At 44.1% G+C, this 25,949-nt stretch overlaps 1 protein-coding gene across 7 annotated transcripts in view; it reads left to right on the top strand.

The window, feature by feature from the left end:
- Window positions 1-25,575, top strand: part of arhgap21a (Rho GTPase activating protein 21a) — a 95,663-nt gene extending 70,088 nt beyond the window's left edge. For 3 of the 7 annotated variants that reach the window (XM_074622626.1, XM_074622627.1, XM_074622623.1), the window contains 19 exons: window positions 1,410-1,433; window positions 2,871-4,833; window positions 11,060-11,206; window positions 11,294-11,396; window positions 11,516-11,552; window positions 12,466-12,585; window positions 12,905-13,204; window positions 13,952-14,016; window positions 14,134-14,282; window positions 15,229-15,371; window positions 15,491-15,649; window positions 16,685-16,763; window positions 16,882-16,955; window positions 17,121-17,210; window positions 17,367-17,492; window positions 17,586-17,627; window positions 17,809-17,914; window positions 20,704-20,735; window positions 22,408-25,575. In XM_074622626.1, coding sequence (XP_074478727.1) covers window positions 1,410-1,433; window positions 2,871-4,833; window positions 11,060-11,206; window positions 11,294-11,396; window positions 11,516-11,552; window positions 12,466-12,585; window positions 12,905-13,204; window positions 13,952-14,016; window positions 14,134-14,282; window positions 15,229-15,371; window positions 15,491-15,649; window positions 16,685-16,763; window positions 16,882-16,955; window positions 17,121-17,210; window positions 17,367-17,492; window positions 17,586-17,627; window positions 17,809-17,914; window positions 20,704-20,735; window positions 22,408-24,072 — 5,424 coding nt within the window. In that variant the 3' untranslated portion in view covers window positions 24,073-25,575. Of the gene's footprint in view, window positions 1-1,409; window positions 1,434-1,566; window positions 2,140-2,870; window positions 4,834-11,059; window positions 11,207-11,293; window positions 11,397-11,515; window positions 11,553-12,465; window positions 12,586-12,904; window positions 13,205-13,951; window positions 14,017-14,133; window positions 14,283-15,228; window positions 15,372-15,490; window positions 15,650-16,684; window positions 16,764-16,881; window positions 16,956-17,120; window positions 17,211-17,366; window positions 17,493-17,585; window positions 17,628-17,808; window positions 17,915-20,703; window positions 20,736-22,407 lie in introns of those variants that run through there. The other 4 variants (XM_074622628.1, XM_074622624.1, XM_074622625.1 and 1 more) reach the window with 3 other exon arrangements.
- The last annotated feature ends 374 nt before the right edge of the window (window positions 25,576-25,949 follow it).

The following is a 25,949-nucleotide window of genomic DNA, read 5'->3' as shown; positions in this document are numbered from 1 at the left end:
ATTTTTGGTTCTAGTTTCCATAAATGTGAGCTTGATCTGTCAGTGAGAGAAAGCTAATAAGAGAAGGAGCAGAGCTAGACTTCCTGCCGCAGCTCCACACCCCCTCTACCCATCACGCTGATGAGCTCAGTGTTGCGAGCAGCCAGCCCACGCCATCAGTCAGGGTCCAGAGCCCCGCAGACGATAAAAACCAGCGTCAGGCCACGTCAAACCAGTCGCCACACGTTGTTCACCTCCGTTTGGGAAATTCTCACTTCTCACAGAGAATTGAGTCAGATCTCACTGTGTTGCTAAATTCCACACATACTGCAGCTTGTTAGCTTGGCTGGCCGCAGCTCACCAGAAGCCACAGAAACTTGCTTTTGGCGTTTTGGAATGAGTCTGAGCGCTCACAAGGCTGAGGGATTCGGATGAAGCAATTAGCTTTTTCTCAGGATTGTTTTCACTTTGCAGTTCGTTAAACTCTGGCTGCCATCGGACAGTTTTATACTGTTGCACAATGTGCTACGAACCTAAAGTAAAATTAAAGGAACATGATGTGATTTAACTGGCAAATGTTTCTGTTTGTATATAATTTGATGATATGAATCACAATCATTTCTTTAAAATGTCTGAATGAATGCTGCTCAGTGTGACCTTTTTATTCTGTTTATACGAGGAGAAAACATGATTTTTTGAAAGATGAATGGAGGACGCACATGATGTATCTATGTCTATGTTTTTAAATGTCTTCATGTTTGTCTGTATTGTGTTTTGGGAGTCATTGAGCCCACTCACGACCAGAGGGAGTGCAGCTGCAGTCAGCTGATTCCTCTCAGCTCACTGTTTACAGGAGTGAGTGAGTGAGTGAGTGAGCGAGGGAAGGAAGCCAGCGCGGATCAGGCAAGCGTGCTGTCATGCTCACCCAAAAGTGAACCTATAGATAGATAGAGCGCCGTCTGACAGATGAGCGAGAGGATGAAAGAGGCTCGAAGAGGGAGTGTTTGTTGTGCGAGAGCCACTGAGACACCAGAGAGGGGGAGGGGAGGTACCACAGTGAGCAGGTGAGAGTGACAGAGCAAAGGGAAGAAAATGCTGAGTATGTTGAGGGAGAGAGGAAACAGAAAACATGTATTTTGACTGCAGCCGGGTGGAGGAAGACGTGGGGTGAGAGGAGGAAATAATGGGGATGAAGAGCAACTCCGAAGATATTCAGGTCTCAGGAAGGAGTTCACCTCTATTCTTCTTTCTTCTTCTTCATCTCCGACTGTGATGTCTCTGCTCAGCGAGTGTATTTTTAGCCTGCGCTGAAGTCAGAGAAGTTGCCTGTCTCTCATTGTACCTCTCATTTCTTTATGCTCACCTGTGTACTTCTCTTTATTCCCCTTTTCGCTCTCTCTGCTTGCCCTTCTCTAACCTGTGGACTGCAGTTTTCCAGGGATATCACTGCTCTGGTAAGACTGGAAACTACACTAACTTTCCTTTTAATTTCTGTTTCTCTTATGACCCCTTTAGAGCATGTCTTTGCACACATAGAAGCTGGCAAACCCCAAAAAAAAACAAATATACTTCCCGTCTGTGCAGTTAAGTGTACTGTGGTTGAGCATATGTGGGTGATTTTAGGGTATTTCCCCAAATAGCAGGTTGAGAGAAAGATGTGTGTAGTGTAAAAACAAATGATGTGACTTCACATGTCAGCAGACTCCAACCACTTTGCTCTGTACTTTCCGTATTGAGGAAATTGGTTTCCATTTAACTGTATGACAGATCCAGAGGGAGGCACCAAACAGCAGACTCACTGCTGTTGCTGCTGCTGTCAGTGCAATTGTAACCTGACACCTCAGGTAGAGTGCTATCGATTAAAGTCCAACACCTTGACTCTCTCCCTTTCATTTTCTCAAGAGCTTGTGCGCTGAAGGGATGAGGGAATACAGCCTCTTCATTCAATATGCAACCAGGAGCGGTCCACGCAGGGTTATAACTAGCTAAATTCGAGTGTGTTTGTTCAAGTTTTAATCGAGGGAAGTACCCTAGTTGCCACAGGGACAGTACAGTTGCGGAGCCATGCTGACAGAAGTAGCGTTAGCTGGCAACGGCAGACGGAGGCGCCCCCCGTTCACCTTCTCCTCATGCCTCAGGGCACACTCTCCAGTACCAAAGGTGGGTAAAAGCCCCTGTCAGCTTAATCCTCACTCCTGGCTCCGTGGGGTTTATTCTGGACTTTCCAGCCTTCTCTCTCTACTTATTTGCCTTTCTGGCTATCCCTTTTTCCCACTCTTTCACATCTGTTACTTCTCAGGGCAGTTAATTTGTACCATGGCATGCTGTAACATTTGTTTGCAGTCTCCTAGGAAAAGGTTGAGAAACTGTAACTGAAGCAGAGTGTGTTTGATTTGGAGAAACAGCACTGGAGCGCTGTGTGTCTACATTTAGCATGCTTGTTGTTTTATTGCTATAGACGGGCTGGTTCCAGTTGTCCATCTGTCACTTACAGTTCTCTTGAGGGAATGCAGTAACAGTGTTTGCCTTGCTGATAATCTCATCAGCTCACACAGAGACTCTTGTCAATGAATGACACCAGTGGATTACCACTCTTTCTCTGCTGTCAAAATGTGAGGAACCACATTGCCGTGGTGCAGATGAGGTATGTTAGAAACAAAAGATTGATACTTTTGCTGTAATGGCAAAGAAAGATGAAGTCATTGCAGTAAATTAATCATCTAGATCGGACTTTGTGCTCTTGGATTTGCATGTATTGAGAAGTCTGATTCACTAGCAGGTCTACAGCACTCCCTGTTCTACTGTATTCTGTCCCTGGTTGGGTGTGATCTATTTTAGCTTTCCAACCTCTCAGCAACTGAAGTGACATAATGTCCTATAATCTCTTGCAGGCGTACTCCCAGGATGCATACCTCAAAGGGAATGATGCGTACAGCGGAAATGCCCAGAACATCCCCGAGCCCCCTCCCATATGCTACCCTCGGATAGAAGTTAAGGCCGCTGGCATGGCTCAGACAACGGAGCCCGCCACGGTCAGCGAGACCCCCCGAGGGACGGCTCAGGGGCCAATCAGAAGAGGGGGCTCCCTGGAAAAGAGCTACCGGCTCGAAATCCCTGTTCCGCCATCTCCTCCGCCCCAGCAGACGTCAAAATCTCAGACAGTGGCGTGTGTCTGCACTGAGAATGTGAGGACAGCGGCAATGCCTCCTGATCCAGTTGACAAGGGGTCCCGGGTGGATCGGGCTGGACCCAGCCACAGGACAGAGGAAAACCGGTTCAGTCCTCCAGCAGATTCTGGCTCAACTAGACCGAGACCCCTTATTCCCTCAGTACCTGGGGGCGCACAGTTGCAGTACCCCTCTTCCCGTCCCATAGAAAGCTACTCCCCTTCCTCAAGACCTGGTCCGCTCTACTCTGACACGTTATCTCCACCTGTACGGTCCACCGCTGCCTCACCAGACACGTTCTCCACTGCCATCTCACCCAGCGCCAACCACTACTCGCCCTCTCCCACAGCCCCCTCCACCTCTCCGCACCAGAACATCGACTGGAAAACCTACACGACCTATAAGGACTATATAGACGCCAAGAGGCTGCACACGTATGGCTGCCGCACCATCCAGGAGCGCTTGGACAGCTTGCGTGCGGCTGCCAACTCCAGCTCCGCCTACGCCCAGCAGCGTACACCGCCTCCTCAGAGCACCAGTCAGAAAGGGGCACTGGGCTCCCAGGTCAGACGGAGAAGCACCTCCAATGACCGCGGGATGGATGCGAGCACTGCAGCGACTCCGTTACGTAGCGTCTCCCAAGAGAGGCTGGGAGGCGGAGCAGAGAGGACAATCAGGAATTGGCCTCGGAGTGCTTCCGAGGATGCCCTGCCTTTCTCCAACCCCGCAGGAGCACCGAAACCTCGGGCGCGGTCTTGTGATTACCTGGGGCAGCAGCCTGGAGAAGCAGGCGGATTGTCTGTCTTTGGAGATCAGGTAGCTTTGGAGGACAGACTGCTGCTGTGTCGGGGGGAAGAAGCCAGAGCTAGCAGGCAGGGGACAAGCCTGAGAGCTTTACCTCATCTGAACAGGAGTCTCACTGGACAGGAGGGAGGAGGGCGAGGAAGTGGATTATCGAACTCTGCTCCTTCGTTTACTAAAGGTACGACGGATTCTGTTCTTAGGACAGACAGTGTCATACTGAGACCATCGCGTCTGCCTGTCAAAAACTCCATCTCAGACCCTTCGCCTGCCTTGTCCTCCACTAAAACCACAGACCCTCTTAAAGACCAAAGAGCTAACATCGTGAGCAACCACCTGGGCTACTCCTCCCCTCTTCACCTGCAGCTCAGAAGCAGGGCTGACAGTCTGAAGACAGAGAGCAGGGCAGAGGGTGGGTTGGCAGCCAGGTCCTCCTCATGCTCTGGTACCTCCTCTAAACTGCCCCTGCAGAGACAAAGTGCAGTTGCTGCCTCTTCTTCTGGCCCCTCCACCACTAACGGAGCTTTGACCCAAAAGCCAAAAGTCAGAGAAATCTCCAGTTCCACCGGCGCCCTTTTACAGACTAACGGCGGTCTCGCAGAGGGTGTACAAGGACGGGACGCGACAGTCGTCGTCCTAAGAAGGGACAAAAACTCCGGGCCTCCCCACATCCGCCCTCCGTCCTATGTGCTGGCTGTTAATGACAACCAGGGACGAGTGACTCACAAGTCACCACCGTTGGTGAAGGCAGGCTCCGCCGATGGAGCGATGTGCTGGACGTCTAATGACAGCTTCAGGGAGATGCATCTAAGAAGGCTCGGAGACACACGACACAAGTCTGGTTCCGTCAACTTGGACGACTCCCTGGATTCAATCCCCTTCATAGGTAAGACTGCACTCGTCTCTACACCCCCTTAAACTCTTCCTGTTTCTATAGCAACAGCCGTGACAGGGCAGTCGGGGTAGAAGCAATTACACAGCATGTGTTTGTGAAAAAGTATGTTTATGCATGAAAGCTTGGCAGCTAATTTGAATATTCACCAAATTCACACCATGCTTCTAATGAGCTGATAGCTTATTATATACATGTTCTGACATGTCCAGTTAGGCCTGGTGTTTTGAACTTTGATCATCTTTGACTGCAGACCAAAATTTGTTTATAGCATCAAGTAGCGAAAGTTGGCATCGAATGCTTGGCCAGATCTTAATCTTGTTCACTTATTGATGTGATGTTTCCTTATCTAAATAAGGAAATGCTGTAGATGCAAATCAGGAAACTTTAGACTGTGTTTTATTTAGGGAAAGTCCCTCGTACAACTGGTTGTGCTGTGGAAAAAAATGCTTTTGTCACTGTCGCTGTGAATCCTTCGTAAGAGAATATCCTGAAGTGTCATTAGATGGATTATATCATTGGAATATGTTCTACTTATTCACAATGGGTGCTGTTCTGTGGCTTACAGTATGACTGGACAGGATTACTTCTGTCACGCGTCTCGTACATTGTTAAATGCCTCTCTTATAAACCATTAATGTTCGAGAATATTCCCGGGGTACGTAGGATCCTAAAGTGAGCCATTTCATTTCACGTGGCTGGATTATTTGGAAGAGAGAACGCCAAATTGGTTCAGTAAGCAAGTTAAAGTAAACAGTGAATGATTTCTTTTCCTCCCTGTCTGCCTGTCTTGTATCTGGTACAAAGAGCTGATAGTGTTGCGTTATGTATTCAAGAGATGACTTTTTTTTCTCCCTGACTTTGTGTAAGGAGCCTCCATGTGAAATGGTGATGTACGTCTCCGTGTGACTAGTGGCGTCTGTGCTGCCATCGGCCACTATCAGAGCCCAGTTCCGCCGATAATGATAGTTTGTAAAACGTCCTACTTTCTATTAATAGATTTACCTCTATTAGGCTTGGTAGTATTTCCATTGTGAAATTCTATCAGGGATTTACATGTTCTGATACTTCTAGCATTCACCAGAGAGAATAACTCAGCTGCAGTTGCAAACAAGAGAGTGTGTGTCTGTGTATACTGTATAGCATGTTGAAGGTTTGAGGGGAGAGAGATTTCATGGCAGTAATATGTGCACAACTAACTAACAGATCAGATGTTTCATGTTAAAGTTGTGCTGTTGAAAGTTAAAGATTTGCATCAGTGCATTTGCAGAAATTCAATCATTTAGATTTTTGTTCTTTTTGACTTGTAATGGAGACTCCCCTCAGAAAAAGCTTGAACCCCCACCCCCCCCCCCAGGTTCACTTGCTTAGTTTCGCTCAATTACTGGATGCTTATGGGATCAAGACCTAATATTGCTGTGTGACGTAACTTCTCGCTACACCAAATACATAATAAATGTCTGTCCTGAGGCAATTATTAGTTCTGACTTTGGGAAAGTGGGAAAAACACTAAAATTCCCCCAAACTACTGTATCTCAGAATATCTCTTTAACCAAATCACACACATTTAGACTATTCTATGTGGTCTTTGACTAATGTTAGAACTAATGTAAAGTTCCAGACACACCAAACCGACATCAGAGAACAGTTGCGTCGCCTGCGTCTTGGCCATAAAGTTGCACTCAAACACACTGCGAAGACTACAGCCAACAGCCAACTGCGAGGACCGAGGACGGCTGATATACAAGCCATTATGATACAGTACGGATGTGAAATAAAGCAGTGTTTTGAGCCCTCCTGGGGAAACCCAACTCCCACTTTGAAAACCTCTGATATACAGTATACACTACACACACTGTGGACAATCCTATCTCAAAATCCACAGTTTAAGGTGGCCTATCTGGTATTTCTGTCCAATATTAGTGGGGCATAACACTTTAAATATCTCTCTCCATAGGAACCAAATTACAAAAAAGCACCCGAAGCTCCCTTCTGCTTTAGGAGTTGGTGCATTCAATGATCACTTGATAATCAAGTGTAAGCCTTTCCATTGCGGCCTTACTTCTCATAGTACATCTATTGTGTCCAAATGTCATCGAGGATAAAGTGTGGATCATCAGAAATAATGGTAGTCTTGTGTCTTATAGGAAATACCCCTTGTTAGAATTAGATGTCACGGTGAGGACATTTTCTCAACTGTACATACCAACAGTTGCTAACGTACACACAACCTACGCACAAGTTAGTCCTTAAAGGGACTCTCTGTAAGAATCAGAAATTGCTTGTTAACAGTGACACCTGCGGCCGTTAAGTCAATGACAGTCAGCGGCCTGTTGCTCGGCTTGTGCTCGCACTACCGACACACACGAGACTGAACGTGATTGACAGCCATCATGTTGTTTAGCAACATTAGCAGCTAAAACCACGATATCACCATATATTTCACATGCTTGGCAGTAATGTTAGCTTACCAAACTAACGTCCCTCCATGAATCGATGTCCTAGTGTTAACTTTTCCTGCTTCAGCCTCCCGAGGGTGGTCAGAAGGCACAGGGGAGACATCGTAGTTTTGGTCTCCTGGCGCGGAGTCGATAACGTTACTCGCTCCAGAGTTAAACCCCGCCGTCACTTCACTCAGCAGGGAAAAAAGACAAGTATCTGCTCAAACTGCATTTCCTTGATATTCTTAAAGCTAAACTAACTCTCTTCTGCTCCGCTGCTTGCTTGTTTCGCCACTGCTCTCTCTCTCTTGCTTCACCACTCACTTCCCACTTGCACACACACTCCCACAACATTAGTTTTCGACTGACGTCGGTCACATTCCTGTTTTGCGAGACGCGCCTCACTAGATATAACTAGATATACACTTTTTTTGTGCTTCTGTGGAGTTTTTGTTGGAGTCTGAGTTGTGGTGGCGGCTCTTTGTTTGTTGTCTTTAGTGGACTCCATTTCTAACCGAACGTTATTTACGGCTAAGGAACTTATGACGTCACATCTGTTGGATTTCCCCAGAAAAACGGGCCCGGTTTCTTCACATTAGAAGCCGTCTATAGGCTGATAAAGGAAACCCACAAAGTTGCAGAAGGTCTCATTTTTTTAGGTTAGGTTAGAACCGGTTCACACATTGGCGTGTGTTTAAAAAAACAAACAATTTATACGTATAAAAGTTACATACGATCCCTTTAAAGGAGATTGCTACTTGTATAGCACATTTTAGTTTAAAAAACATCATAAAAATCCATAATACACTGATGGAAACCTTGAGAATAGTGTTTGATTAAGTAAAAAAACAAGTGTACAGTATGTGTTTTAGTGTGTTGCCAATGAAACCACTCGTCCCAGGTCATGAAAGCGGTGTCATTTATTAATTTCAGGCATATTACTGTACTTTACTCAAGTTACAGTCACAGCAGAACATGTTATTTAGATATTTAAATGCTAAAACAAATTGGTTCCTTGTGGCATTTTGAACTCAGGGTGACATCGAGTCAGGTGATTACGTGACAGCGTGACACTGTGCTGAAGGCAACCATGACATATTCAAACCACCCTTTGGCATCTGAGTAGGGCAGCACGCACACACACACACACACACGTATACACACATACACAGAGCTGCTCTCCAACTCAATAAACCCCCCAACCCACTCTCTGAAATGTCTCATATTTCCCCCCAGTGTTGTACAGCAAGAGAAACCCAAGAACCTAATGGGCTGTGACATAACAAGAGAAATAGGAGCATTCCTGCAGCTTCGTAGTACAGCTCCAAACAATAAGTGGAACAACTGCTGTACATTAGGTGTCTGCCAAACATTTTGTACTGGGAACAGAGCACAACTGGTGCTGCTAAAGTACATGTGAAAAGTCACGTCCTCCCTTTTTGAGGATAAATCTTCGCCTTTTCCTCAGAAACTGAATGCGTTCGTACCAAAGCCAAAGCATCATAGTATCACTGAGTTCTGTATTTACTCGTCGGGGTATTTAAACCACAAATGTACAATTAAAAGAAAAGTTGTTTAGTATCGTGTCTTTTCACATCTCTGCCAACTTATCGGCTGACATGACCAAACAAGCTTGAACTCGACCTCGCATCCTCATTTGCGTCATCATTAGTGACTCAACAGCAGCAAATGAGAGCAGCTCTTTGTGAGTCTTCATGCCCCAGAACCTGCAGGTGTTAATCATATCCTCTTCCAGCAACATTTCCCTCCGTATACACGAACACTCCTCAGCTCTCACTTTTCTAGATAAGATTACATTATGATTTCAGCATGTCCCAGTGTTCTGTGTTTAACACCAGTGATGTGCTGTAAGCCTGCACCGCGGTGGATGTATTATCTCTGTTCCCAAACAACCGACTATCGGCCAGTATCTAGTAGTTCTAGTAGCGTCATGACATAAACAGAATTTAATGGAGTTGTATGGTATCAAAATCAAAATCTGTGTGCTGGATTTTTTCCATTTATGTCCATTGCTCATTTTATGCTCCTCTGGGAATTTAATAAATAAATAAGTAAGTAAATAAATAAGTAAGTAAGTAAATTGTTATAATAATATGCATATTAATTATGTTTTTATTGTTCAACACAGGCCATTTCAGTAGAGACATTAAAATTATGACAATAGAGTTTGTACGGCACTTTGTAGACGGACGTTTTACCGGCGTCCGGTAGTCGCTTTCAGTCCAAAATGGCGGAAGCGTAGCTCTGCTGCTCGGCGCTGATGTTGCAATGGAATGAACAACTGGCTTTCACTTCATCAATATAAGTTCTTTGGTTAGAGTAAAAATAGAGTAGTATTGGATCTTTTCATCTACCTCTCAGCAAATAAGCTTATTTCCCAAAATGTGTAACTATTTGTTTGAAGATCTGCATCTGCATGTTTAAAGCCAATCTTGATGTCTACAGCTGACATTCCTCTGAAAAATAAATTGTAATTGTACGTGTCAGACATCACTGACTGCCGCCGTTTTCCCAGAAACAGGATTGGAGGTATACAAACAAGCCATTAAATTAAATTGGCATCTGCTGGGCAGAAATGAGGTTTGCAGTGTCGTGGGAGATTTCTTTGAGGTTTGAGGGGAGAGAGATTTTACAGCAGTGATCTGTACACAACTAACAAACAGATCAGATGTTTCATATTATATGTCGTGTAGTGCATTGCATTGGTGGGAATTTAATCATTTAGATCATTTCTTTTACTCTTGATCTTTGACTTGTAATGGTATTTTTGTAATGAAGGCAGTGTAATGTAAGTCAAATAACATGTGAAGTGCGCTCATATGTTGGTAGTGCTACATCAGGTTTCACCTGCCCGTCCTGCATCACCACAGTCACAGATATGATTCATCATACGCGTCTCTTCATTTGTTTTTAGGGCTCGCCATCTTGCTGATATTGCATATCAGACGTTATGACACGACCGTGTCTGCGATGATGTAATGTTAGCTGACTACCCGGCGTGTGTGTGTGTATTTAAAGGGAAGGTGTGCACCAGCTTATCAGAGTTGAAACACCTAAAGTATCTACTGTCTGACTGACTGCGTCTCTGTCTGCATCACTTTGCTTCGGCCCCATGAGCCCTTATCACAGCGCTTTATTGCTGCCTGCTGAAATGTTTATTCAAGTGGAGATAGCAGAGATGAATTAGCCTTTGTTTTTGGATGATTTAATTTACTGTATGTTATTTCCTGTTGCAGACTGCGGCTGAATTTATGCCAAGGTTGTATAGGAGTTTAGCAGGAGTAATAAAGAGCATGCTTCCACGCAGTTGGGAAATACTACACAGTGTACCTACTAATGTAGGCAATGTTTGTTTTCCTAGGATGGCGAGGGCATGACCCACCCTACTCTGCCTATGATTGGCTTACCCTACTTACTTAATGCAAATAATAACTTTTCTAACTAATCTAGGTCACTCTACGTGGACAGCAACTAACAGTTACAACCTCATATCATATTACAAACTACATGTGAGCAAAAAATGTAAATGCAATTTCTTGTGAATTAATAAAAAGTCTCTTACCATCAACCCAACATTTACTTTCGTCTGCCATGTTTCTGCGTAACATGACGTCAACTTGGCAAGTCGCGTGTGAAAATTGTTGCCAACTTTCTGAGTTGTTGTTCCAGTTTGAGGGGGCGTTCACATGAACTTTCCCAGTCGGGAACTTACCGATTACACATACATGCAGCATAAATTCCTCTCTTTCTGTCCTCAGATGAACCATCTAGTCCGAGTACTGACCAGGACACCACACACATCCCCGCCTCTGCTGTTATATGTGTAACTCCCATCATCACCACCATCCCACCCAGCCCCCCCTCTCCGTCCCCTCTCATTCGACGCCAGCTGTCACATGACCAAGGTATGTTCATGTAAGCAGCTATTACTGCACTTGCCAATACAGGTAATGAACGTTTATAAATAATTCATTATAACCCTCTCTTAATAGATTCTCTCCGTCTCACAATTATTGAGTCAGATTCGGGTACTAGAACAGAGCGGTCCAAGTCGTACGATGAAGGCCTGGATAACTACCGGGAAGAAAGCAGAGGGTAAGTTATACCCACCACAGTGTCATCACAAATACAAAAGAAAAATCCCTTGATAAACATTTTGATGTGAAAAACACTGTTCAAATTACTTAACAAATACCTCTTCTCTTCCCTTGTAGGAAGTCCTTAATACCTGGTCTGAAAAGTCTGAGGAAGGTGAGTTCAATCCCCATTTTTTATTATCAGGCATGAGTTTGTTCAGTGCCAGCTGTGCTCACCTGCCACATGACTGGTTGAAGGTTTATCAGCTCATTAGTTCACACCCAGAAGATAAAACTTCTCCCATTGAAATGTGGATATATTATGGAGAATAGGGATGGCTGTAAAAGCAACATCAGGCATTGCTTGATGTTTCTCTGTATTTACCTTTATATGTCCTTGAAAATGTGACTGATAAACATTAGAGTTGGCCAGTTCAACCCTCATCTTCTACTGATCATCCTTGGTACATTGGTACATTTTTCTTTATAAAGCCATATAACACAAACTGCCTCCTTATCTAGGTTCTCTACTGACGTCTTCGGTCATGCAGACAACGTCATTCCTAGAACCCGCACCATCTTTGGTGACAGTGCTTTTAAAGTTTTTGCACCTTCATCTTGGTGTGAGCAACAGAGTCACCCTGAACTAGATTATTTTATAAGCATGGAAGACTATAAAAATAGGATTAAGGACTATTTGAACACTGAATGTCCTGTTACTGAATGACACTGCTTATTCATTGGTTGATGCATTGTGCTGTTACTTGTGTCTTTTATGTGAAATTTCGAGGGCTGTCAATTGATTAAAATATTTCATCACGATTAATCTAAATCCCAAGCTGCATGTGATTATCATAAAGTGGGCATGTCTGTAAAGGGGAGACTCGTGGGTACCCATAGAACCCATTTTCATTCACATGTCCTGAGGTCAGAGGTCAAGGGACCCCTTTGAAAATAGCCATGACAGTTTTTCCTCGCCAAAATTTTGCATAAGTTTGGAGTATTATTTACCCTTCTTCCCGAAAAGCTAGTATGACATGGTTGGTACCGATGGATTGGGCCTTAATACTATTTCTTATCCATCATAGGCGGTGGACAGGTCGTCCGAAGATTCAGGGTCCAGGAGGGATTCTACATCAGACGTCTTCTGTGACGCCACCAAGGAGGGTTTGCTGCATTTCAAGCAGCTCAACACAGACAAGGGCAAGGTGTGGATCGTCTCTACATACAAAAGCCATCTCATCATACAACTCACACACTGACACAGAAAGCAATTCGTCAAGCATTACGTGACCTACTGAATAACTTGGTTTATAAACATGCCCTTGTTTCCAGAGTATATCTTTGTCTGACTTTATGCTGTACTATATGTTTGACCTGTTGGACCAGTTTGAACTCATATTGTCCTCTAGGCAGTGATTATGTGCTATAATGCCAACAATAGGAACGTTTACAGAAAGATTACCATTTAATTCCCTCTATTATGCTTTGTAAAACTTGTCTCCTTCTCATGACCTATTTCTGCAGCGTGTCGGAGGAGGTATGCGCCCGTGGAAACAGATGTACGCCGTGTTGAGAGGCCGCTACCTCTGCCTATATAAAGACAAGGCACAGGGGCAGGCTCACGCCAACTGCCAAGCAGTAGACGAGCCGCTGCCGATCAGCATCAAGGCCTGTCTGATCGACATCTCGTACAGCGACACGAAGCGTAAGAACGTGCTGCGGCTGACCACGTCGGACTGCGAGTATCTGTTCCAAGCTGAGGACCGAGAGGACATGCTGGCCTGGATCAGAGTCATACAGGAGAACAGCAACCTGGACGAGGAGGTGAGGATCGTGCATTCAAACAAACTGTTCAAGCAGTCAAAAGTTCTAAGCATCTTTTTCTTTTTAGTTTTAATGATTTTATGGGAATAATATTGGCATTTAGCTTATACAGTTCAGTAGCTCTCACTAGGACAGCTGCCTCAGGGCGCCGTCCAAGTGAACATCCTGTGTTATGACACACCTGACAGTGTGACATCACCAACTGTATAATTGTCCTATTGCCCTACAATCACTGTCACATCCTCTTGGCCTCCTCCCATCTAAATCATGGCCTACTTTGCTTCAACAAGACATTTTTTATTTTATTTTTTTTTCAGTTTTGAGAGTTTGATGAATCCCAAATCATGTGAGCAAACCTCACGGGAAAAAATTCAGAAAGGTTTATGATAAGAAAATGTTCTCGCATGAGGCCCGTTGTTTTTGTTCATTTGATACACAGCTGTTGCTTCGATGCTATCACAACGTTATTGAGCATATAATGAAAATATATATTGGATATTTCTTGCTTTATGACCCCCATTAGACATGTAAGCCTGTCTTTCCCCTCTCTTTAACCACATTGCCCTTACTATGACATTCCAATGGTCTTACCTGTGTCACCTGATAGCAGCAGGTTATATAAAGATCCGTTATGGCCTGTTAGGGGTGGGGATGTGAAGGGAGGTGCCGCACCTGATGCCTTAACCATCACCTTTTGTGTCCTCTGTCCATTCTCCTCTGCTCCCCTTTCCTTCCTTCCTTTTTTAGAATGCGGCCTTCACCAGCCATGACCTCATCAGCAGGAAGATCAAGGAGTACAACACCTTGATGAGGTAAGGTTGAGAGGGAGGGGACAAAGGGGGGAGAGGAGGGAGAACTTCACACATTGCTGGATGAGTTCGCTCTGATTGGTAAGCTCATTTTTATGTCAATGTTTCACCCGCTCGCAGCCCGACGGGCAGCAAGACGGAGCCGTCGCCAAAACCCTCGCGCCAGTCGCTGAGCATCAGACAGACACTGCTGGGAGGTAAAGGAGAGACCAAAGCAACTAGTCCAATCTCACCCAAACCTGAGCAGGAGAAGAAGAACATGCACAAAGGTAGGAAAAAAAACAACAATTCCCATTTAATGCAATGTAAATGTTTCTTAGCATTTGATGTCTTTTGCAAGAAAAAACACTCTGATGCCAACCAATTCTATTATAATCCACCATACTCTTCCACTCCGCCCCTCTTTACCATAGACCCGTTTTTGTCTTTTTTCGGGGGGTATAGGGGGTCTTTATGGGGAGATAGCAGCTCAATAGTAAATGTCACATAGAAGTGGTGTACATCATCTGAAAGCTGAGAACTTGAAGATTAGTTTGAGATGCAGCTCAGCACTGTGTGTCAAGTTGTTCTAGTCATAAATCAGAAATAAAAAATTAATAAGTTGCAGCAATTTTTGTGTCGATACCATTTGTTACACAGATTTGGTGCTAAATATAACCATTTTTTTAATGCTCGAATTGATAAAACTGATCAATAATCCCTCAAACATACCACATTAAGACACCATGACCTTGAAGAACACCATAGAAAAAGCCGTACTGTGATTTGGTATCAAAAACGTTTGACATTTCTGCAAGAATTGCATTTTTCTGTGATTGGATGGCGAGCACTTCTGTTCTGGAAACTGCTCCGAAACCCCCTTATTGTCAGTATACCTAGAAAAGCCATCAATCCTCTGAATGCTCTAGGTCTCTAGTTTGTGACTGTAACGTTTCATGAGGCTGTGATTATCCTAGAGGTCACCACAGGTCATTTTATACAGTTAGGTCAAATTTCAAATTAGGGTATCACTTTAATAAAATGGCTACTATGGGGACTAACATCATCACACATGAGTACAGTTGGACTCATTGGATCCACAAGAGTCTCAGCTTTACAGTGATACCCAATTTATGGTACCCAGTATGTAGAAATATTCAAATAAACCACCAAGGAGTTGAAGAGGTTAAAACTAAGAAAGATAAATTTGTCGTTCTCATTGGGCTGTGCTTGCAGATGACACTAGCCCTCCGAAGGATAAAGGGACGTGGAGGAAGAGCATCCCGGGGCTGATGAGGAAACCTTTCGAGAGGAAGCCGTCTCCTGGAGTCACGTTTGGAGTGAGGCTGGACGACTGTCCTCCTGCACATAACAACAAGGTCTGTACTGATGTTGTATATTAAGTTCATCCTCTTGAACACACTTTATCTCTACACAGTAATATCACACTGTATGTACAATAAGCTAATAACATGTTCTGCTTTTCTCTGTATTGTAGTTTGTGCCTCTGATTGTGGAGGTGTGCTGTAACCTGGTGGAGGAGAGGGGGTTGGAGTACACAGGCATCTACAGAGTACCGGGAAACAACGCCGCCATCTCCAACATGCAGGAGGAGCTCAATAACAAGGGCATGAATGACATCGATATCCAGGATGATGTGAGTGGCACTCAATCGATCCATGTTGCTTTAATTAAACTCACCTTGGAGTCTCACATTGCTGTCCTTAAAGGGATAGTTCAGGTGTTTTGAAGTGGGGTTGTATGAGGTACTTATCCATAGTCAGTTCATTACCTAAAGTAGATGATGGTCAGCACACCCCCAGCTTAGAGAAACAGACAAGAGTACCAGCACGGGAGCAACGCCATGTACTGCTGTGGACGGAAGAAGCACAGAAACATATTTTAGCCACCTAAAAGAAAGGCTATGCTCTCGCCAAAGCAACCAGACTCCATTGAAAAAAACAGTAATTTTACCTTGCAGAACATGAAGGTTGCTGGTTTACCTCTGTGTTGATCTGTTAGTTTGTTTTGTGTTATTGTGTCACTTTAGTTAGTTCGGATTCACCAAAGTCACACAATAACTCAAACAAACTAACAGATGGAGGCAGCGGTAGACCAGCAACCCCCTGTGTTCTGCAAGGTAAAATTACAGTTTTTTTCAATGGAGTCTGGTGGCTTTGGCGAGAGCATAGATGGATACAACGGCTTCAGCATCCCGTGGGAAAGGGCTGTCTGACGGCAAGTTAAACTTGTGAAAATATTCTAAATATAGCGAACACTGATACGTTTTAGCGTGTCAACCGTCATCTACTGTAGGTAATACACTGACTATGGATAAGCACCTCATAAAACCCCACTTCAAAACATCCGAACCATCCCTTTATTGTGTTCGGGACAAATATGCAAGGTTGAAATATTTTTAAAGTATCAGTTTTATCTAGATGTGTGCGCACAGAACAATCCTCCACACTGTTTACTTGCCAGTGATGTGTCATTTAGCAATCCTTCAAATAACATTAAAGTTTGTTCTTTATTTATGTCTTTTTTTTGGCATCCAGAGCATCAGTAAGTGAATGCCAAAGCAGAATCTTGCATTTCTAGTGGATCGTGGATGTGACTTATTCTTGTGAGCCTGGAATGATTTGTTTCTTTTGCACAATCACCCTTCACATCCTAATCTCATGTTTTACAGAAATGGAGGGACCTCAATGTGATCAGCAGTTTACTCAAGTCCTTCTTCCGTAAACTTCCAGAGCCGTTGTTCACCAATGGTACGTTGCTTTTTTCAAAGGTTGAGCAAGCCATCTGGCGGACATAAAGGAGAACTACAACCCAGTTAAATGTTGACTGTATTTCACCTCTGGCTTAACTTTTAATTTCTGTCTGCAGATAGGTACGCAGATTTTATAGACGCCAACAGAACAGAAGACCCAGTGGAGAGACTCAAAGTGCTCAAGAGGCTGGTGAGTTGCTTTGAATATTAATTTCATCCCTTTTTATTCTTTGAATTATTTATTTATTTACTCCTTTATTTGTTTCTAAAGCATTTGAGCATATGTTTTTTTGTTGGTAAACATCTGTGTCTCCACCTGTTATATAATGTTCGCTTCTTCTTTATCTACTTACAGCTCCATGAGTTGCCAGATCATCATTACGAGACCCTCAAGTTCCTCTCAGCTCATCTCAAATGTGTGGCTGAAAACTCAGAGAAGAACAAGGTGTGTAAATTTCTGATTATACAATTTCATATTCTCATTTCTTGTCTACTTCTTGTATTGTTTATATTCGTATTGTAGTGTTTGTATTGGAAATTACATTAAACAGTTGGTCTTATAAAAGCAGTACAATTAAATCTCTGTTTCTTGTTTTGTTAGATGGAGCCGAGGAACCTGGCCATCGTGTTCGGTCCCACTCTGGTGCGCACCACCGAGGACAACATGACCCACATGGTGACACACATGCCAGACCAGTACAGGATAGTGGAGGCCCTCATTCAAAATGTGAGCATCATATCTTTAACTGCTGTTAAAGATATTTAAACCAAATTTTCACACGTAAAACTCAATTTTAAATGTTTTTTTTCTTTCCTCTAGTATGACTGGTTTTTCACTGACGATGGAAACGGGGAGCCAGTGGTGAGTACAGCCATCACAGCCATTACATTATTTTCTCTCCAGCTCTGTCCTGATCTTAGGAAGCTTGCCGTAGGCCGCACTTTGCCGCTGCTCTGGTGTGAATTTGGCGTTTATGGCTGCAAATTCCTCTTAAACGTCGTTGTGAATCTGCTCCTAACTGTGTTCCATTTGTCCCTTTCAGACCATGTCCCGCAATGAGAGCGCAGTGGAGTCTCAGCCCATCCCCAACATCGACCACCTGCTCACCAACATCGGCCGTACGGGCACGTCGCAGGGTGAAGTATCAGGTAACACGCTGCCTTTGGCAGACCGACTCTTTGGTGGGTTAATCTTTCTCTATCCTTTCTCTGCTGAGCGCTGTGGTCAAAGAGCGACCGGTGTGTGTGTGTGAACTAGTAACTGATGTTGATGATAACGCTGCTTCCTCCCTAGGCCAAGCTTACCCCTTTTTTGCTTCTTTGGCTGTTGCCACTAGATAGAAATGTCTATGGCTAACCATGAGTCCAAATGCCTGTGTGGGTTTCAGTGGGCAATTTATTTGCATCATTGAAAGGATGCAATAAATTGTCTCGCTTCTTCATTTGCTTAAAGAGATTTATCCTCCCTTCCTCGGTATTTGTTAGTCTTTTAAACACTTTTTTACCCCTCTGCCCTTTAATACCGCGTTTTAGTCAAACTCCTCAACCGGGCTGTGTTTACTCCCCCCCTTTATCCCGCCTACTGTTGCACTAATACGGCATGTTCTTTTCCACGTCAGAAATAGATGTTTTTACAGTGAAAGGCGACCTCTGATTCCTCTGTCTCTAGTGAGGCTCTGTCGGGTGTCCTAAAGGCTTTCCCAGCATTCACACATACTGATCTTGACACAGGCCAAATGGGAGGAGTCTATCACACCATGATGACACTGATGGACTCTATAATGTCCGTGATGGACAGCTGGAACTGTAGGAAGAAGGACGATTGTTGCCCCCAGTGTAGCTGCCTAGTCTGCAGGAACCCGCAGTTCTGTTAAGCGCAAGAAAATGCCAAAGAGAGAGAGGAGAAAAAAAAGCGTTAAAGAAAAAAAGAAACCGTGACGGAAAAGGGGAAGCGAAGCGGCTACACGGTACTGTGCAGTGTCCGGTGTTGTGGGTTTTCTATCAGAGTATACCTAACACAACGCGGTGCTACTGTCTGAAAGGCTCTCCGCTGTCTCTCCTCACTGTCTCGCAAGCTTGCCAACAGGAGAGATAGCATGGTATGGTTTCTACGTCACCGGTCAGTGTGCACTTGCATATCGTGCCATCATCTGTATTGTAAGGGGTGTATAGGGGGGCTTGGCTATGTCACACAAACCAAACAAATTTTAGCTTGAAGGATGATCTCTGTGATTACAGAGCAGGTGAGGACTGATTATAGGTTTTCCTTGCTGACACTCTCTCTCTCATGTAGTGTCCCCTCTTTTCATATAGCTAGCCCCTCTGTGACCCCCGTCACTTCTCTGTTGTTGTTTTTTTTTTTGGTTTCTTCCATAGCCGTCTCCGTCATCACCGTGTCACTGTTGTCATGGCAGCTCATGTCATCTCACATTGCTTCGTCAGTTCAGCTAAAAATCATCGCCATAGTCTGTGAGGTTGGGGATCTGACCTCAATATCTTTTTGTTATCCACTAAAGTGTGTCTGTAGTACTGAAAGCTGGCATTGAATGTCCAGACACATACGTTATCTTGTTTACTTAGTCCTTGATCAGACTATTTTCTTTAGGGAAAGTTCTCGTAAGGCAGCTTGTGTTTAAACCAGCAGTTCCCAACCTGAGAGTCGGCAGATAAATATGAATGTTTACCTTTTCTCTAATCTTTTAAAAGCGAGTTTTACCCTTTTGTGTCTCTAAAAATATTCGATAACACTCATTTATAAATGGTAAATTGATAGTTAATTAGTTAAGTTATTTTACTGTTAAACAATGAAACAATAATTCATGTTTACTAATAATTAATAATGCTATAATTTCTGTTATTTTATCATTGGTTTGTTTAATATGAAATAATTAGTTTATAAATGATATATTGTATCATATCTGATAAGAGACGATAACAATTACATTCTGATTACATTTGTAAACTATTTATTAACAGTTTATTGTTGCACACATTATAAAAAATGTTTACCAAATGATGTGTAAACCTTTAAGAAATAATTTAACCATTGACAAAATATTAACGATCTATCTAAATAACGTTTATAGATGCTTTACAAAGTGTTAATCATCGCTTGCGACTTCAAAATAGCCATTCAAATAATTTTTATAGATGGTTTACAAACCAATTATTAACCATTAACAAAGTGTTAATGTATAAATAATTTTACAAACAATTTCTTTAAAAATTAAAATTTAAAAATGTGTTATTTTTTAACAGTAAAAAAAAAAAATTAAATAAGTTTAATTAACTATCAATTTACCATTTATAAATGATGGTTATCATCAAGTGTTACAGAATATTCAACAGTTGGGATCCACTGGTTTAGAACATATCTAATCTGTTTTGGTATCTGCACTAGCGTTCAACATTTTGAAACAAAACCCAGCCTTATGCATTTATCTTTTCAGGTGATTTATTTTTTTTGAATCAATACATTTTAGGGTTCACATCTGCATACCTGGATATCCCTCGCCATCCTTGTGTTGCATGGCACATTATCAGCTGTTGTTAAAATGTACTTGTTGTGTTCGTTGCTAAAGTTGCACTCAGTATCACTTAGAAACTCTGAGGAAAGATTAGAGCTATCTTTACCTGGCTGGGACTCGATGTTCAGGTGCGTTGGGGAAGAACGTCACATGCCATGTAGCTGTGGACCTGAGTGTAACGTAGAGCTCATCCGTCTCTGTGTGAAGCATGGCCTGTTGTCTGCTCATGTATGTGCTCACTTGTCTCGTCTGTTGTGTGTTTTCGCGCCACGTGATTCTTCTCATCAACATTGTTCGCTTCTCCTTTTTTTTCCTCCCTGATTCATTTTCCCATGATGCATCTCATCAATGTGTTCATGTGTGTTGAAAAATCAGCTAACGTGCCCCTCTCTTCTCTCTTTTGACCCACAGATTCACCGACTAGTGACTCAGCTAAATCAAAGGTGAGTGTGTGTGCGCCCGGTGTGAACCCTCTTAGGCCACTGGTAGCGTAGGATGACAGGAGGTAGGTGACGAGCAGGAGAGATCCCCTCCACCTCCAGTTAAGATCAGCATCAAATAAAGTTATCACAACCTACACTTAAAGGGAGTTGGTTCACCCAAATCACCAAAAACAAAATTCTCACCTAAGTCTTTTGTTATTTCTTGTCACCAGGGTTTACGCTAGACGCTAGACTGCTGGGCATATGTTTTAAATAGCCATATAATAGCCTACATTTATACAATATTAAAACACAAAAAGCACACTATGATCCAAACTCCAACAAAATGTATTTTATTGAAACAAGTCAACAAAGTGAACTCTTCACAAACTTTGCGAACTAAGCATGGCAGGCTACTGTACATCAATAACATCAAACAAATGGCCTTACTGTTAATTAAAGGTGCCCTATACTATATCCAAAGCATTAATATAGCATCAAACAACTAGAGAGCGGGAGCGTGCGAGATTGAGAGAGCAAGGTAGAGAGGGAGAGGGCGACAGGCAAGAGCGAGCTAGCGAGCAAGCGAGTAAGGTAGAGGGTGGGCGAGGAAGAGCGAGGTACAGGGCGAGCGAACAAGGTAGAGGGCGAGTGAGCGAGGGAGAGAGAGAGTGAGCGAAGTAGAAGGCAAGGGAGCAAGGAAGAGAGAGCGAGGTTAAGCAAGCAAGGTAGAGATAGGGTGAGCAAGTGAGCGAGGTAGAGGGCGAGCAAGGAAGAGAGAGAGAGGGAGGTAGAGGGCGAGAGCGAATTCGAGCGACCAAGGTAGAGAGCGAATGAGGTAGAGGGCGAGAGAGAGCGAGGTAGAGAGCAAGAGGGTGAAAGTGAGGTAGAGGAGGGCAAGAGCTAGGTAGAGAGAGAGCGAGAGTGCAAGGTAGAGGGCGAGCAAGCAAAGAAGAGAGAGAGCGAGGTAGAGGCGAGCGAGCGAGGAAGGGAGAGAGGGCGAGGTAGAGGGCGAGAGCACGGTAGAGAGAGAGAGCTAGAAGTCGAGAGAGAGAGAGAAAGAGAGATCAAGAGAGAGAGAGAAATAGAGAGAAAGAGAGTAACAACCCGCTCAGCTTTTCTTTCTTTTTTTTCACAAAAATGCTGTCGTGTTTTTTTGTCATTTGGGTGAACCGACCTTTAAGTTGATGCAATGAGTCGTCTGTCAGTTGTGACCAGACAAAGCCGACTGTGAGCCTCTTTGTCTGCTACATAACACATCAAACTTGTGGCTGAGGAGCTCAGGATTCTGCAGTTGCTCATTTTGAAATGGAAAGAAAGTGATTGAGATTGTGTCATTAGTAAAAGCAGGAGTCTTTCATCACTGCACTGCTGTTATGTGGCTGCTTTCCTTCAGCTTGTACGCCAGAGCTCCGGCTGGTGCAGGGATGCTTCAGTTCATGCTGTGCTACCGCTTCTCCTGCTTCTGCTTCAAGGCTCGCATGGAAACAATACTGTGCTCCCTGTTAATAACGTTCCTCTCTCTGTCCACTTCTCTGGTTTGTGGTGCTTCACGGGAGCAGGTGGAGTACAGGTTTAAGTCTCCAGGCAGGGGGTGAAGGGTTTCTGTTCTCTTTGACGTGCTCCCTCCTTGTGTTTCTCAGCATCAGAAATACTCATTTTGGCTTCCTCCTCCTCCTCCTCCTCTCTGCAGGGTTCCTGGGGCTCAGGGAAGGACCAGTGCAGCCGAGAGCTCCTAGTCTCCTCCATCTTTGCTGCAGCCAGCCGCAAAAGAAAGAAATCAAAGGAGAAGCCGCAGCCTAGCAGCTCAGATGACGATCTGGACTCCGTGTTCCCCAAGAAGGAAATCCCTGGCCTAAAGTCGAACCACTATGGCCTCCAGACTGAGGTGCAGAGCGAGACTCGTCCCAGCCCCAACGCAAAACCCAACGCAAAGCCCAACGCAAAGCAACCAGAGGAGAGGAAAGAGAATGGGAGAACTGTGGAGCTCACGCCTAAAGCGAAGCATAGAAACTCATTATTCCTGAAGGACAAGACTCCTCCCAGACACCCCTCACCTTCCCCCTCCCCGTCCCCCGGCTACCAAACAGCTCCTCAGGTGAAATCCTCCTTGTCGGATCCCCCGTCCCAAATTGATGAGAACACCTCAGATCTCGGGACCATGAGCTCCGGAGCGTCCGTGACGCGGTCAAGACCGAAAAAGTGGACCGGAGCGTCCGTTGATCTTCCCGCGGGAGCATGTGTCGGACTGGCAGCAGGTCCGGGAGCGTCCGCCGGCGCGGAGGTGAGCTCCATCACCTCCGACTACTCCACCACTTCTTCCATCACATTCTTGACCGGAGCGGAGTCCAGCGCGCTCAGTCCGGAGCTGCAGGGCGGCGAGGAGGCAGATGACGAACGCAGTGAGCTCATTAGCGAAGGACGACCCATGGAGACGGACAGCGAAAGCGATTTCCCCGTTTTTGCCCCGGGGGGTGGCAGCAGCCAGTCTACACCCTGCCCAGAGCAGAGTCTGGACAAGACTGAACCACGAGGAGGTGGAGCAGCTGAGGGAAGCACCACGCCCAAAATGGAAGCGCGGCGCCTTTTCCCGTCGCACAGGATGATTGAGTGCGACACCCTCTCCAGACGGTGGTCGCTAAGACAGAAAACAGACAGTGAATCATCAGTGGAGGGTGCTGCTGGGAGCGGGGAGCGTAGCGAGGGTAGAGCGGAGTCTTCCACGCGGCTCTCGAGAGTCCTGGAGGTGATGAAGAAAGGGCGGTCCACGAGCAGCCTCAGCTCGTCCTCTCGCAGCGAGTCGGAGCGTCCCGAACCGGCCTGGCACCTCAAGATCACCGAGCGGCTCAAATTCAGGTTACGCACATCTGCTGACGACATGTTCACCCAGAAGAACCGAACTCCGGACGCTCGCGGGAAGAAGAAGAACATCCGCCGCCGGCACACCATGGGCGGGCAGAGAGACTTCGCAGAGCTGGCGGTCATCAACGACTGGAGGGAGCAGGGTGGCGTGGACCAGACGGCCGACCTGTCAGCTCTGGACCGCCTCAAGCCCAGATGTTCCTCTCAGGACTTCTCCATCCGGGACTGGATCACTAGAGAGCGGTGTCGAGGCTCCGATTCAAGCGTTGAAGTTGCACCTAAAGCCGTTCCTGAGGATGATCACCCAGAAGCTCAGGACGCGGCTCCTGAAAGACCTTCTCCTTCTGCGTCCCCGGGCGCACAGCCGCTAGCGGGGGAGCACGTTAACGGTAGCGGGCTGCAAGGCAAAAACAAAGCCAGCCTCGGGGCGGACGCTCACCCACACAAACTGTCTGGAGCGCAAGTTGTCCGCTCACGGTTCTACCAGTATCTGTGAAACGGCAAGAGCGGTCTTGTCTGTGAGGAAAAGAAACAAACTGAGTGAATGCGTGAAAATGTACGAATGTGGGTATTTTAGCTAAGGTTACTGCACAATATTTTTTCTACAAAGTATACTTTATGTACATACTGTGTATTGGCTTACGTGATTGTTACTGGAATAATGCTGAAGAGATGTTTATGTGTGAAAATCCACTGACTTGTTGGCCATACTGGAACAGACGTGGACGGACTTCCTCCTGCAAGATCGAACCCTACTCATGCAAGAATGTGACTTTGCTGTTAACATTAGGGCTGGGACGATTCACCTATCTCTCGATTCGATACTATCACGATACTTGGGTGCCGATTTTGATATGTATTGCGATTTTTGTTAACTTTTTTAACATTAAACCTTGAGAAAAAGTTGAATCAAACACTTCTAGGGACTTTTACTTTGGAAAATGTCTAAATTAATACATTCAAATGTTTGATTTTCAGCATGTATGAAAGAGGTAACTTCCTTCTACCTCCGCATAGACTCAAATGAAGCAAATATATCGATTCTAGCAATAAAAAGTAAATTTCAAAATCGCGATACATAGGTGAATCGATTTTTTTCCCCACCCCTAGTTAATATGTTGTGTTAACGGGACAGAAATGGACTCTGGGTTGTTAAACAGCACTAATGGAAAGTAGCAGGGTGAACTGGACTATTACTGAATGCAGGAGGAAGGTTTATTTTAAGGAATCATGGTTCAGTTCTTCCTATTATAAGCGGTATGAAGAATGTATTACTCTCTTTGGACTAACACTAGATGCTTGTGACAAAATTGTCATTTTCAAAAACAATATGTATGTGTTTTTTTTTGTTTTCTTTGCCTGTACTTGAAGTATGTGGATGTAACTGAGGGCTGCTTTCTGAGCTGGGTGCTGTGGGAAGTTTGTTTTTTCACAGTACAGTCACAACAGCCAGATATTAGCTTGATGGACTGGAGGATTCTTATAGTTTTATCAAATAAAGACTGAAAAAACAAGTAATGAAATGCTGATACTATAGTATGTAATGCTTGGTACAGTAGTTATTTCCAAACTTTTACACATTGTTTTTATCTCAAAAAGAAAAAGTGCCTATTTCTTCCCTTTTTTAAAAACTGTTTTTACCAACAGTTGACAAAACATTTTTAGGAATAAAATAATCTCACAGGCATTCCAGAGATGTTTTTTGTTGTGAGGTCTTTCCTATTTTAAGTTAAACTCACATCAACATCAGAGCATTCAAATGTATGTCAGTGTCTGTGTTTCATTAGTTTTACTTCATTTCCCCCCCCCCTCTGTATTTTTCAAGTGCAGTAAAATGCATGGGCGCTAAAAACCTGGGAGAAAAAACAACAACAAAGTTATGTTTGAAACTGCATGAGACAATGTTTTCTGAACAGTGAACATCTCGCCTGTGTACAGCAAAACATGGGTGCAATGCCCCTTCCTCAACAAACACTGGAAATAAATAATCTTTATTAAGTTCCTGTGTCGGTTTGGTTTCATTCTCTTTTATTCTTTACAAAAGACATACTCTACTATGACTTTTTTTTCGTTTAATTTTTTGAAATACTTTACTGGGACTTTTTTTTCCATGAAATTTTTCGACATATTATAATATGGCTTTTTTCTACTAAAGTTTTTGACATACTATACTAAGACTTTTTTTTTCATTAAATTTTTCGACATACTATACTTTGACTTTTTTTCCATGAATTTTTTTTACATATGATACTATACATTTTTTCTACAAAATGTTTCGACATACAATACAATGATTTTTCTTCAAGACATTTTCCGACATACTATACTATGACTATTTTCCATGAAATGTTTCGACATATTATACCATGACTT

This window comes from Sebastes fasciatus, chromosome 21 (genome assembly GCF_043250625.1).
Source record: "Sebastes fasciatus isolate fSebFas1 chromosome 21, fSebFas1.pri, whole genome shotgun sequence".
Classification (NCBI taxonomy): Eukaryota; Metazoa; Chordata; class Actinopteri; order Perciformes; family Sebastidae; genus Sebastes; species Sebastes fasciatus.
The sequence above is the reverse complement of the archived record's forward strand: the minus strand, read 5'-3'. Positions and strand labels throughout refer to the sequence as shown.